Source organism: Eurosta solidaginis, chromosome 3 (genome assembly GCF_040869045.1).
Source record: "Eurosta solidaginis isolate ZX-2024a chromosome 3, ASM4086904v1, whole genome shotgun sequence".
Classification (NCBI taxonomy): domain Eukaryota; kingdom Metazoa; phylum Arthropoda; class Insecta; order Diptera; family Tephritidae; genus Eurosta; species Eurosta solidaginis.
The window spans coordinates 187,202,785-187,217,549 of NC_090321.1; the positions used below are offsets into that span (position 1 = coordinate 187,202,785).

At 39.8% G+C, this 14,765-nt stretch overlaps 1 protein-coding gene across 1 annotated transcript; it reads right to left on the reverse strand.

Moving 5' to 3' along the window:
- Window positions 1-306: 306 nt before the first annotated feature.
- Window positions 307-1,481, reverse strand: LOC137244779 (probable palmitoyltransferase ZDHHC24). Its single transcript, XM_067774275.1, has 2 exons — window positions 1,151-1,481; window positions 307-1,075 (listed from the first exon to the last, which is right to left on the reverse strand). The coding sequence occupies exons 1-2, from the start codon at window positions 1,380-1,382 to the stop codon at window positions 462-464; spliced, it is 846 nt and encodes a 281-aa protein (XP_067630376.1). The 5' UTR covers window positions 1,383-1,481; the 3' UTR covers window positions 307-461.
- Between the last annotated feature and the right edge of the window lie 13,284 nt (window positions 1,482-14,765).

Below are 14,765 nucleotides of genomic sequence, written 5' to 3' on the forward strand. Positions count from 1 at the left end.
ACATGTTCTGATCAAACGTTCCGACACTTAAGAAGGCTATATTCCCCTGCTTTGTATACTTCGATCCATGTTTCTTCCACCAAAGCAATTTTCGGCAGCTCGAAAAACTTATTAAAACCCTTTTTTTCTAGACTGATATTTCGTATTAAAATATTTCGAACGCATGCGGCTCATGTTTTTTCTTTTTTATTCAATATAACAAGCGCTCCAAGGAGATAAAGCTAACCGACTACCCAAATTCTATGATGTTCTTAGCTCGGTTAGTTTTAACATTTGAATATAGTAAGCATTCGAATGACTAATATATTTGTATTCGCGATTTATATTCTATTTAAGAATACAACGTATATTAAAATAAATAACTTAACAGTATGATTTCAAAGTAATACAGTAAAATTCGTTATTAGACTAGATATTAAATGCCAGATTTGCAAAGACAGATTCCTCTCCTCTGCTCTTAATCAACGTTGCTTTTCCGTTTCATCAATGATATTTTCCCAATGTATACCATCATGTGGCAGCTCACTTTTAACGAAAGGAGATAGCCAAGCGATTTTCATACGTTTACCAAGCACCATTTCCAAATTTCGCCTCATACCCAAATCATAACGTTGTTCATGTTTTTCGCATTCTTTAGCGCCACGCAAAATATAAGGCGTATGAAAAGCGATTAATACTATGGAATATATGCTAGCGATTAAATTTAACATATATATAAGTAAATAAAAGCATTGCCACGATAAATCAAAACATAGCATAAACATGGGAAACACGATTTTGATTAATGTCCACCAACTAACATAGACATCTGCATGTAACCACCAAAAGTATAAACTATTATAGATGGTTGCAGCTGTAGCACCAATTGCCAAATATACCAAGAAGAATACAAAATATCTATGATTATTATGACCAATACAGGATCCGGTGAAGCCGCAATGATGATCGCGTTTAAGTATGCAAGTATCACAAGCAATGCAATGCCAAGAGCGTGGTGGTGCTAACATTTCGCATGCTGAGCAATAGCGCCAGTACATACGTTGAAGTTCATTAGTCGGTGGCCTTAGTAGAATAGCTGAATAGTTAAAAAAAAATAATTCCAAGTTATCATATATACAGTGTGTATTTATGGGCTTATGGGCAAACCTACAGCGTACACTTGTATCGACTAGCATGCAAGCTAACATATTTGCTTTCAAATTGAATAGCACAAATAATCCCAATATGCAATAAATTATATAGATTAAGCTACTCGTATCGTGGAAATCAGGTAGAACAACGGTCATCTCAAAGATGAAAGTAATCGGTATGAATGTGAACATCAGTAAGCAGCACACGATGTCGCGTAAAGAGTGTGGCAAAAACTTTCGCTTGAGCCGCATTTTTTAATTTTTTTTTTGGTAAGATTTTACAAATTGTAACAAATTTTCAATTCCACTCAATCAAAGCAAGTAAACAAAAGGTTTCACTCATAGTGCATAGTACAGGTTTACAAGTATGATATGTATGAGAAGGAAGCTATGCCTCTCTCTTTCTAACACACTACAGTTTGACATTTCGGTCAGTGTCAAACTATTGTGGAACTCAGTGGAACCTGCATGGAACATGCGTTTGACACTGAACGAAGTGTCAAAATTACCGGGGTTATTGTAGTGGAAAGCGACACAGGGAAACAAAAAACGGAGTGGAATATCAGATATGGGTTGCTGTGATGGTAAATTTTTTTGAGCGAATTTAGTATGAAAATGTTTAATCCTATATGGGTCCTACAGAAAATTATACAAAAGTCTTCGATGGGGGTATATGAGGACACGTTGTTATTCCAGTATTAAGACTACAAACACGGGTGCTAAGTTTTTCTACCCGCTCAAAAGTTCTCCGCGAAAAACAGATTGAAACCGAGGTCGACTGCAATAAACCGTCCAAAAATGTTGAAGGAGAAATGAAAAGACGCGTTTTGTCCTGCTATCAATACTCCAAAAGCAAAAAGGTATTCGAATTATTGGAAGCAGGGCAAAAACACGTCTATTAATACCTCCCCGACTGTTTTGGTCGCGTTTTAGCAATCGTCCCGGGTAATAAAGTATAACAGATTGTTAATTAAAATTGTCCAAAACATATGGATTTTAACGACAGATGTAATTAAGTGCTCGTTTGAAAGTAAATAAGGATATTTCTTTGTAATTTTACGATGAAAATTTTACGCAATTTTCGTTAGCAGCTACTACACTTTTCTTGGACCTAAGAAGTACAACAGTGCCAAATAGCATCCACAAAAAAAACGAACAAGAACAAGCATTTTATCAGGTGAGCGTGGCTGTGTATGTGCGTGCTGCTACATATCCTACTTGTAGACCTTTACAATGCTCATAGTGTACCTATATAAGTGTCAGCTAAGCGATAAACGTCAAAACTACAAACAGCCTCGCTCACCCATGGCGCAACGATACAAGGTGGCAGCATGGGACAGCTGATTTTAAGCTTTTTTTATTTGATTTGATACATCAAATTACGACGCAGTATGATTTTCACATTTGTTCATCGAATTTACAAAAACAAAGTACATGAAATTTTTATTTATGTTTGTAGGTATGTCACCATGCTGCCACCTTGTATCGTTCCGCTATGCGCTCACCTGATGCAAATCTCAAGTCTAGAGTTGAATTTTTGGTACGCAAGAGTACTTCAACCTGAGTTCCATTTGAGATTTTAATAAAACTGTAGTATTTACAAATGAAATAGTTGCATATATTTCCGCGGAAATAAGAATACTAGAAGATTTGTAGCCTGCAACAATGTGGAAACATACGGAAAGCAAAATTTATTTAAATTAGAGTCAAAATTTAAAGCGCCACACGCGTAACATGGAAAAATATCACTTCTAAGGCTGTTTACACAAATGCTTAAGGGCAAAATTACATATATAAACGCTTTGGTCGCTTCAAAGCAAAGATAACGTACGGCGTTTCATTGTTTTTCGTCTGACGTTGTCGAAGCGTAGGCACGCAACCAGAGCATTTATGTAAATTTTTCGATACTTCGCCCGACATATGAATTAATGAATGCAACACAACCAAAGCGTCTGTGTAAATCCGCCTTAATTTTTGTAGCTGTAAAAGTCTCCTGCAAATAAATTTGTGCTGTAAGTGCAAACAAATCAAACTCCTATATGACACTACTTTATTCTCTATGTATTTTTCTTGTATTTTCTCTTATATTTTTTGTCGAGGGAGCCAATAAGTTTTCAGTACTGGTATAAGTGTGTGAACTATATTTAAAAAAAAAACTAACGAAATACAAGAAAAATACAACGTAGTTCATTAAAAACAAACAAGCCAGTTTGTATTTCGATAGGGTTTTTTGACATTAGGATGTTTTTATTTATTTTTTCAGACAAATGAAAATTTTGTTTTTAGTTTCAAAATTTCGTGCATAAAAATATAACTAAATTCAAAGTGTAAATTCTGTGTGGAAATGAGTTTTCAATAAGTGTACATTTTTCAGTTTTTCATAGTTAAGGAATTGACCTCCAGATTCTTCTGTTACACAAATATAGTGAACTTGGGTACAGAAATTCAAATTAATAAGTTTTTCACAATAATATGAAAAACTCTACGTTTTCTCTGCTTTTTACACTTAAAGGAGTAACCCTCCATAATAAATTAAACTTTTAATGAAAATCAATAACTCTGAACTGAACACTTTTCGCCATGATATAAAATTAAAATGCTGTGGAACAGGAGCAACACTTTTGTGACTACATAAACCCTGTTTCAATCTTTTACGTCTCTGCACAGAACCCTAATTGACCGTTTTCAAACGAAACGACAATGGCAACCCAGATTTTCCCGTTATGCTCACTTAAGCGAGTGCCTGTCAGAAAGAAGTCAACACACTTGTACCTGTACACTATGCTTTGCATTCTTATTCCCATTCCCAAGTATCGCAACTAACAGCTGATCGCTCAAAGTTAGCGCACACAAACAAACATACTAACGTCCATATAAGAAAATCGTTAAATTCAAGTTAAATTTTTAAACAGACATATGCCGTCATCCAGTGAATTGTAAAGCTCCGGCTCACGCTCAATTCTCACGGGAATGCTCTGGATCATTGAAAGTCTTGAGAAGCAGAGGTGGTGATATTTTCGCACACGTGAAATGTGATGGGCTGATGTCGCCGCTGTTTTTCATTTAACTCATAAGGCGAAAGGCTAAGCAACGACATCTATTTTTTAACAGTAGGTTTATTAAAGACAGCGTTTCCAAGCTAAAGACAAGTAATTAACAAATTATCTCACAAATTGAACCTGACTTCTTTCTGGATTTATCTGGCTCAAATCGTTTTTGTTGCATTTGCATGCAAAATTATTTATCTGGCTCAGGCTCTTTGCCACCGGATGATAGCTATAAACTGTGATAATTTTGGTATACCCTTCAAAAAACGCGAGTACTCTATAAATAATGTAAGGAATACTCCTTTGGGAGTATAGGACTGCTCCAAATCTAATCTTTATTCATACAAAAAATCTGCTCCAATTAACATTGCGATGTCCACTCTCGCTTTGTTTGTGAGTATTCCATAGAGTACATACGTGAGAGTACTTTCCAAAGTACTTTCACTGTAGTATTCCATGGAGCACCCGCAGAGGTTCATATGCCAAAGTACTAAAGAGGAATTGTGCCGGAAAGAATTATCGGAGTGAATTTAATTTAAAATGAAAGTAAATGAAGAGGGGCAATACAAATTTTAAATTTTATACTACGAATATTCTTATGTTATTTAGCATTTGCGTGAATAAAAAAACTAATATCTCTCTATACTTATTTGGGTAAAAGTCTAGAACAGGGGTCGATTTCGATACATTAATGGCTATTACATTGGGCTTCAAACTAGATTAATTGGAATAAATTTTTAAAGTTAAATTAATTTTTAATATACGCCCGTGTTTTTTTACACGCATATACGTTTACGATTGCTAGTAAAAAAAAACGCTTATCCTCGCTTAGATAATGCTTAGGAGACCCATCTAGCGGCAGTGGTTAAATAACTAGCTACAGCACAGGGTGTACCGAAAAGCGGAGACACAACCCTCTCATTGCCATAGTGTATAACATATAGCTGAATAACAAGCCAACCTAATAAAACCGCACTGCGTTTTTTTAGCGCACGCAAACAATCGGCGTTTTCTGCCCTAACCCAAATACGCATGCGGTGCGGCAACGTCAAATCTAAATGTCACGCAGAACAAAAATTGGAAATCGAGTTAGGTTTTCACGCAGCAAATTCAATTTGGGTTGCTCTCATACAATTTGTATGTGCATAAGACATTTTTGACAGAAAATGACTTACGTGCGTTTATACAAAAATTGGAAATCGAGTTAGGTTTTCACGCAGCAAATTCAATTTCGGTTGCTCTCATACAATTTGTATGTGCATAAGACATTTTTGACAGAAAATGACTTGCGTGCGTTTATATTAGGTTGGCTTGTAAGAGGTGATACATAGAATTAGTGTTGAGGTGAAACATATACACATATTTCAGTTACATCTGAGTATAATACGTATTGAAATTTAATAGTACTAATTTTATGCGCAGCAATTTCAGAGGAGTATTTAAAGTTTGACTCTTAGCAGCCCATATAAAGTTTAAGCGTAAACGTCTATAGATGTAAAAAAAAAAACAAAGCTATTAGGTGCTCAGAGAGGAGCTGAATACCTATAACAGGAATGACGTTGAGATGCTCATAAAGGACCTGAGGGAAAGTACTCAAAAAGGAGCTTAAGCGAAGTATCTCGCACCTTAAAGGTTGGCCTAAAAGGACCCTGTTGCCTCGTCCGCATGTTCCTCCTAAGGTCTAGACGGTTCACCATCTAGAACTGTTGTATCTCCCGCATAGTAATTTAGCTTGCGTTTGAATGTGTGACTAACAACTTCGGAAATATTCGCCACAATATTTTCCTATCGAAAAATAACATATAGGTTGCCATACATGAAATATTGTATTGATTGAACAAATGCTTGAATTTCATGAAGATTTAAATTAAATCTTCTGCGTTTCGAGATTTAAACTTGCAGATTTCGTTCACCTATAGAACTAAGGCCCACTCCCTTTTAAAATGCTCATTAACCCCTTTCATTTGATACGCATATCGTATAAACAAATTCTAGGGTCAGCCCTGGTCCACCTATATGGCGATATCTCGAAAAGGCGTCCACCTATAGAACTAAGCCCCACGCCCTTTTGAAATACTCATTAACACCTTTCGTTTGATACCCATATTGTACAAACGCATTCTAGAGTCACCCCTGGTCTACCTTTGTGGCGATATCTCGAAAAGGCGTTCACCTATAGAACTAAGGCCCACTCGCTTTTAAAATGCTCATTAACCCCTTTCATTTGATACCCATATCGTACAAACAAATTCTAGAGTCACCCCTGGTCCACCTTTATGCCGATATCTCGAAAAGGCGACCACCTATACAACTACCACCACTCCTTTTTAAACCCTCATTAATACCTTTAATTTGATACCCATATCGTACAAACACATTCTAAAGTCACCCCTGGTCCACCTTTATGGCGATATCTCGAAAAGGCGTCCACCTATAGAACTAAGCCCCACGCGCATTTAAAATACTCATTAACACCTTTCCTTTGATACCCATATCGTACAAACATATCCTAGAGTCACCCCTGGTCCACCTTTATGGCGATATCTCGAAAAGGCGTCCACCTATAGAACTAAGCCCCACGCCCTTTTAAAATACTCATTAACAGTTTTCATTTGATACCCATATCGTACAAACATATTCTAGAGTCACCCCTGGTCCCCCTTTATGGCGATATCTCGAAAAGGCGTCCACCTATAAAACTAAGCCCCACGCCCTTTTAAAATACTCATTAACACCTTTCATTTGATACCCATATCGTACAAACATATCCCTGAGTCACCCCTGGTCCACCTTTATGGCGATATCTCGAAAAGGCGTCCACCTATAGAACTAAGCCCCACGCCCTTTTAAAATACCCATTAACAGTTTTCATTTGATACCCATATCGTACAAACATATTCTAGAGTCACCCCTGGTCCACCTTTATGGCGATATCTCGAAAAGGCGTCCACCTATAAAACTAAGCGCCACGCCCTTTTAAAATACTCATTAACACCTTTCATTTGATACCCATATCGTACAAACATATCCTAGAGTCACCCCTGGTCCACCTTTATGGCGATATCTCGAAAAGGCGTCCACCTATAGAACTAAGCCCCACGCCCTTTTAAAATACTCATTAACAGTTTTCATTTGATACCCATATCGTACAAACATATTCTAGAGTCACCCCTGGTCCACCTTTATGGCGATATCGCGAAAAGGTGTCCACCTATAAAACTAAGCCCCACCCCCTTTTAAAATACTCATTAACACCTTTCGTTTGATACCCATATTGTACAAACGCATACTAGAGTCACCCCTGGTCTACCTTTGTGGCGATATCTCGAAAAGGCGTTCACCTATAGAACTAAGGTCCACTCCCTTTCAAAATGCTCATTAACCCCTTTCATTTGATACCCATATCGTACAAACAAATTCTAGGGTCACCCCTGGTCCACCTTTATGGCGATATCTCGAAACGGCGTCCACCTATGGAACTAAGGATCACTCCCTTTTAAAATACTCATTAACACCTTTCGTTTGATACCCATATTGTACAAACGCATTCTAGAGTCACCCCTGGTCCACCTTTATGCCAATATCTCGAAAAGGCGACCACCTATACAACTACCACCACTCCCTTTTAAAACCCTCATTAATACTGACTTATCTTGTTTGGTTGATTTTCCGACAGGGTGGATAAATGATGTATGTTGGAACGATTTTCCGTCATCCCTTGTCAAATTTGGTTTTGAGACAAACCGGTTTCGGCGTTGTGCCATCATCAGTGTCGATTTTCGTTCTGATCTGTTGTTGTCGTTTGTCCTGTATTTATAGTTCGTAGGTATATGAGCAGGTATTGGCAAATTGGTGCTTGTGTATATTTAGTTATGTGTATGTGCTGTGTGTCCATTTAGAACCGAGGGTGGTTTACTAATCGATTTGTGTGGCTGACTGGGGTAGGTAGAAATCTGTGATTTTAGTCGTTTCACCTTCTTTGTCGGTTTTTTGTTTTGGTGTGTTAATTGTTTTGTGTTTATTTGTTGTTGTGTGTTTGTCTGTTGTACCTGTGTGATTAAGTTGTTTCCTCTAAACAAGTTTTAAAGGCTCGAATATTGTGTCAGAAATTGTGTTTATTTGTTCGTTAATTATTCTACCGTCGAATGTTTTCTGTTTGTAGATTTCCATGTTTTCGAGTACGTTGAGACGTCGGCCCTTTTCCTATATGTGAAGAACCCTAACTGTTTTATTGATGTTTGCTGGGGAACATTCATTCTCGACCATGTGATTCGCGAAGTTAGACTCGGGTATAATGTTTGGATTCCGTATTTTTTGTTGTAATCTCTAATATGTTCTCTGAACCTCGTTCTTATTTGCCGTCCTGTTTGTCCTATGTAACTATGCTGGCATCCGCAGGTAAGCTTGTATACGCCGTGGCTGCTAAACGGATCCTCTGAGTTAATGTTAGTTCTAAGTTTTCGCCCTAGATTGTTCGATGTTTTGAATGCTGTGTTAATGTTGTATTTTTTAAAGAAGTTTGCCAATTTATATGTTGCTTTTCCAGTATATGTCGGAAAATCAACCAAACAAAATAAGTCAGTTATTGCTTGTCAGGCTTTTAACTTGAACGCGAAGGGACTACTTACTAACAATTTACAAGCGACGCCTACTGAAAATATTGTCACGGATATTAACAGCACTAAGTTATACCATCACTAAGGCGATGCCAAGGCCACGATAAGCAGTATTTACGTCAATAATCAAATCATGTATACACATATATAAGGCAGCCGAAAGATGTCACACACAGATGCATTTACTTATACGCCTATGTATGCGCGAGAGACTGTAAACTACAAACATTCACATAAATAATTCAATCATTATGTATCTACATAAACGAATAACTAATTGCGTCTACACATATGTACGTATACGAGCAGCGGAGCGTCAATGCACAAACACATGCATATATCTTATCTGAGTTGTCACAAGAGAGAGCAATAATTTGTGCACGTAGTTGTGGCTGGCAATTTTGTAGCCGAACTAACTAGTAACTTCTGGAAATCGAAGAGCCTAGAAGTATGCAGCGTAAACTATAAAAGCGGAGCAGGCGAGTAAGAAGTAATTCAGTTTGATTTGAGTTGTCAAGCAGTTTGATTAAGACGATATCTAGCGAGCAATAGCAGTGTTATTTTGAGTAGTAGAGTTTCATTGAGCTATCAATCAGTGTGGTTATTCAGCAAGCTATTCGTTGCACAGTTTGTTATTGTGAAGTACTTTAATAAAGGCCATTTTGCATTATTACAAATTGGAGTTATTTATTCAACAGTTTAGCGATACGAACGTTGGCAGTAGATTGCAAATAAGAGCATTTGCAGTAAATTCGTTACAATTGGTGTCAGAAGAGGAATTGTTGAATAAATTCCAGAGGACAACAAGGACATGGCAAAGTTCAGTGAATTGAAGATCCAGCAACTGAAGAGGGAGTTGGAGAGCCGTGGATTGAATACAAGCGGCGTTAAACTTGAACTTCAGGCACGATTACGGGAGGCAATGGAAGTAGAAGGAATTGACGTGGAAGAGTATGACTTTCATCTTGATGGCGAGGAAATAACAAAAATGGAAGAGACAGTTACGCAGACAGTTACGAGCACAGACTTGAACATGATTTTGGCTGCAATATCTGCTCAAACATCGACAATGGCATCTCAACTGGAATCACAGGAGACACATATAACATCCAAGATGGAAACTCAACTGGAAGAACAGAAAACATATATGGCATCCAAGATGGAATCACAGGAGACACGTATAACATCCAAGATGGAAACTCAACTGGAAGAACAGAAAACATATATGGCATCCAAGATGGAATCACAGGAGACACATATTGCAGAAATGTCGTCAGAAATAACATCGAAGATAGAAGCACAAGAAACACGGATATCCGAAATGTCGGCGCAAATTTCAGCACAGATATCATCGCAGATCTCTGCTCAACTGGAAGAGCAAGAAGGACGAATTTCCTCGAAGTTGGAGGCGCAAGATACAAAAATTTTACAGTTTGAAGAAAAAATCGAGGCCGAGGTGGATGCTTTGAGAGGACGTATCGAGCAGTTGCAACTAAATCGCCCAGCAGTTTCAACGAGTAATCCAAAGGTAAAGACACCATCCTTTGACGGTTCTGTTCCTTTTCAGGTCTTTAAGCTACAGTTTGAGAAGACCGCAGCAGTGAACCAATGGAATGCTGAAGATAAAGTTGCAGCTCTGTTCGTGGCACTGAAAGGGCCTGCCGCGGAAATCTTACAGACTATTCCAGAGTACGAACGGAACAGTTATGACGCATTGATGGCTGCTGTAGAACGGCGATACGGAAGCGAACACAGGAAACAGATATTTCAAATAGAATTGCAAAACCGCTACCAAAAAGCTAACGAGACTTTGCAGGAGTTTGCTTCGGACATTGAAAGATTGGCTCATCTTGCAAATGCGGATGCACCCGTGGAATACACGGAAAGAGTGAAGATTCAGAGCTTTATAAATGGCATACGGGACGTCGAAACGAAGCGAGCCACATACGCGAACCCAAAGCAAACATTTTCTGAAACGGTATCCCATGCATTGACTCAGGAAACGGCGTCATTATTGAGTAAACCAGCATACAAAGCTCATCGTGTGGAAGTAGAAAGGCCGGAGTGGGTAGATACAATTTTGGAAGCTCTGAAGGGATCACAACAGAAAAATGCCGGAGTTATGAAATGTTTCAAGTGCGGTAACCCAGGTCACATTGCACGTCATTGCAGTAGCAATTCCAATAGTTCCAACAATGTGGGTGGCCCTAAACGCAGAGCTGAAGGAGACGAGCAAATCTCCAAATCCACTCAATCGTTAAACTAAAGCGAGTCAGCCGCAAGGGGCGACAGCTGGCTCCCTCAATTGAATGCCCCATAATCTCTATCTCGCAAATTGGAAGAAGGTCAAGCAATCTTACTGTCGGAGGGCATGTGGATGGAAAGGAACGTTTACTGACTGTAGATACGGGTGCATCCCATTCCATCATTCGATCAGATTTAGTCAACAAGAAGATAAGGCCATTGCTTGGAGCAAGATTACGTACAGCCACGGGAGAGGACACCCAGGTAATTGGAGAAGTAGAATGTGAAGTAGCAATTGGGAACATCACGGTAATTCACAATTTTATAGTGGCAGGTATTGTTGATGAAATCATAATTGGAGTGGACTTCTTAATCAACCAAGGCATCAAGATCGATATGCAAAGCAAGACGATGCGATATAAGAACATGGATGTGCCACTTAATTTCGGCTACGAGAGAGGCTACAGCAGTAAACGAGTGCTGGTGGAAGAGAGTCAACAAATACCACCAAAATCAGAAGCAGTCATCTGGGCAAAGGTAGATGGAGATTGTGGGACAAACAAATTGTGGGTTGTCGAAGCAGCAAATAAATCAGCACTGAACATACTTGTAGGAAAAACCCTGGCTATGACAAAACAAGATGGACGTATTCCGGCAAGAGTACTCAATGAGTTCAAGTCACCATTCAATTTGACAAAAGGAGCTATTTTGGGAAGATGCCAAGAGGCCGAAGTAGTTATTAACTGTGAACAGCTCCAGGAATACGTTTCATCTAGTAATACTGATCTTTCAAATGATATCACGGCATGGACGCATGGGCTAGAGGAAGCCTATCAGAGTAAGGCAAAACAACTGCTCATAAAATACGCGAACATATTTGACCAGGATGGTTCCAAACCAGGCCGCACCAATGTTGTGAAACATCAAATTGACACTGGAGATGCGAGGCCGATCCGTCAAGCTCCACGTAGTGTTCCACTGGCGAAGCGGGAAGTTGTGAGTCAAATCATACAAGAAATGAGTGACAGTGGCGTCATCGAACCATCAGCTAGTCCATGGAGCTCACCGGTAGTACTTGTAAAGAAGAAGGATGGAAAAATGAGGTTTTGCGTGGACTACCGAAAGTTGAATGACGTTACGAAAAAGGATAGCTACCCGTTACCAAGAATTGACGACACTCTGGACTCGCTATCTGGTACGAAATGGTTTTCCACACTGGACTTGAAAAGTGGCTACTGGCAAGTTGAGGTGAAGGAGGAAGATAAAGAGAAAACAGCCTTCAGTGTCGGTGATGGTCTTTGGCAATTTACAGTGATGCCGTTTGGACTTTGCAATGCACCAGCTACTTTTGAGAGACTCATGGACCAGGTACTGAAAGGACTACATTGGAAAACATGCTTGGTGTACCTGGACGACATCATCGTATTGGGCAAGAGTTTTGATGAACATCTTAAAAACTTGGAGGAAGTTTTCCAGAGAATAGCTGGCGCTGGTCTGAAGTTAAGTCCCAAAAAGTGTACGCTGTTTAAAAAGGAAGTAAATTATTTCGGCCACAAGGTAACGACAGAAGGTGTCTGTACAGCGAATGAAAAGATAGAGGCAGTAAAGGATTGGCCAAGACCACAGAATCTGCATGAATTGAGAAGTTTCCTTGGGTTGTGCACATATTACCGCCGATTTGTACCAAATTTTGCCAGCGTAGCCCATAGTCTCCACGAGCTAACAAGGAAAAATAAAGCTTTTGAATGGAAGAAGGACCAAGAAGTAGCTTTCCAAACATTGAAAGAGCGGTTGGCCACTGCCCCAATGTTGGCATACCCGATTCCAGGAGCAACGTTTATTCTAGATACAGATGCGAGCGGATATGCTATAGGAGGCGTTTTATCACAACTGGTCGATGGACAAGAGAAGGTAGTTGCATATTACAGCCGTTCAATTGGAAAACCAGAGAGGAACTATTGCGTTACACGGAGAGAGCTGTTGGCATTGGTAGAGTGCATTAAACATTTTCACAAATACCTCTACGGCCAGCGATTCCGTGCCAGGACAGATCACGCAGCGTTGAAATGGCTTCTGCAGTTCCGTAATCCGGAAGGACAATTGGCACGGTGGATCGAGCGACTACAAAGCTATGACTTTTCCATTGAGCATCGAAAAGGTAGTACCCATGGAAATGCTGATGCAATGTCACGAAGACCATGTAGTCTGGAATGCAAGCACTGCTCAAAGGCCGAGGCTAAAGAAGACATTATAGATGTCCGGCTAATGACTATAACGTGTACGGATGAATGGGACAAGGAACAACTAAGAAAGTGTCAGCTAGAAGATACAGATCTGTCACATGTTATGCAAGGGCTCGAACGAAACGAAAGACCAAGCAGAGAGGAGATGTCAGCAGAGAGTCCCATTGCGAAGTCATATTGGGCACAGTGGAACAGTTTAGAATTGATATCCGGTTGCTTGCATCGAGTATGGGAGAGTGAGGATGGTCAATGCAAGAAGAAACTGATAGTTGTTCCCAGGAAGAGGATTCCTGACGTGCTCAGCGAGCTGCACAATGGTCCAAGTGGAGGTCATCTTGGAATCACGAAGACACTCGAAAAAATTAAGCAGAGATTCTATTGGGTTGGTTGCCGTCAGTCGGTCACCGAGTGGATTGCCAACTGTGAGGTATGCAACAGAGCGAAAGGGCCCAAAACCCGAAGTCATGGCCAGATGAAGCAGTATATTTCAGGTGCACCATTTGAAAGGATCGCCATGGATGTCGCAGGTCCATTTCCTACTAGCAACCGCGGAAACAAATACGTACTGGTGGTTATGGATTATTTCAGTAAATGGCCAGAGGTATACCCAATCCCAAACCAAGAAGCAGAAACAGTAGCAGAAGTGGTTAAAAACGAATGGGTTGCAAGGTATGGTGTACCAATGGAGTTACATTCTGACCAAGGCAGGAATTTTTAATCAGCTGTGTTCCAAGAAATGTGCAAGAAGTTGGGCATTCGAAAAACACGGACAACTGCATTGCATCCTCAGTCCGATGGTATGGTGGAACGCTTCAATAGAACATTGGAGGAGCATTTAAGGAAAGTTGTAGACAAGTACCATAAGGACTGGGATACACACATATCATTATTCTTGATGGCCTACCGATCGGCAGTACATGACACAACGGGCCAAACTCCCGCAAAGGTAATTTTTGGCAATGACCTTCGACTGCCAGCTGATTTGAAGTATGGGATAGATGCCGATGCGGAGAGGAATGTCAAGAAATCCACTGGTGTCTTGGAAGATGAGCTGAGAGAGATACACGATCTGGTAAGGCAACGAGCAAAGATTATGAGTGACAAGATGAAAGCGAGGTACGATAAAGCAATTAATTCGGAAGGGTTTCAGGAAGGAGATTTGGTGCTGCTATACAACCCACAGCGGAAAAAAGGTTTGTCCCCGAAATTACAGTGTAACTGGGAAGGCCCATACAAAGTTGTAAAACGGATCAACGATGTAGTGTACCGCATACAAACCACTACCAAACCACGAACCAAAATGAAAGTGGTTCATTTAGAGAGATTAGCAGCGTTTAGATCGGGAGATTTGTCTGATCGGGACGATCAGACTTAGGTGGAGGGCAGTGTCACGGATATTAACAGCACTAAGTTATACCATCACTAAGGCGATGCCAAGGCCACGATAAGCAGTATTTACGTCAATAATCAAATCATGTATACACA

Excerpts from the sequence above, each read along its gene's own strand:
- LOC137244779 (XM_067774275.1), bottom strand. The coding sequence starts at position 1,382 with ATGCGGCTCAAGCGAAAGTTTTTGCCACACTCTTTACGCGACATCGTG. Across the intron at positions 1,076-1,150 it reads AGTCGATACAAGTGTACGCT|CTATTCTACTAAGGCCACCG; the intron begins GTAGGTTTGCCC and ends TTAACTATTCAG.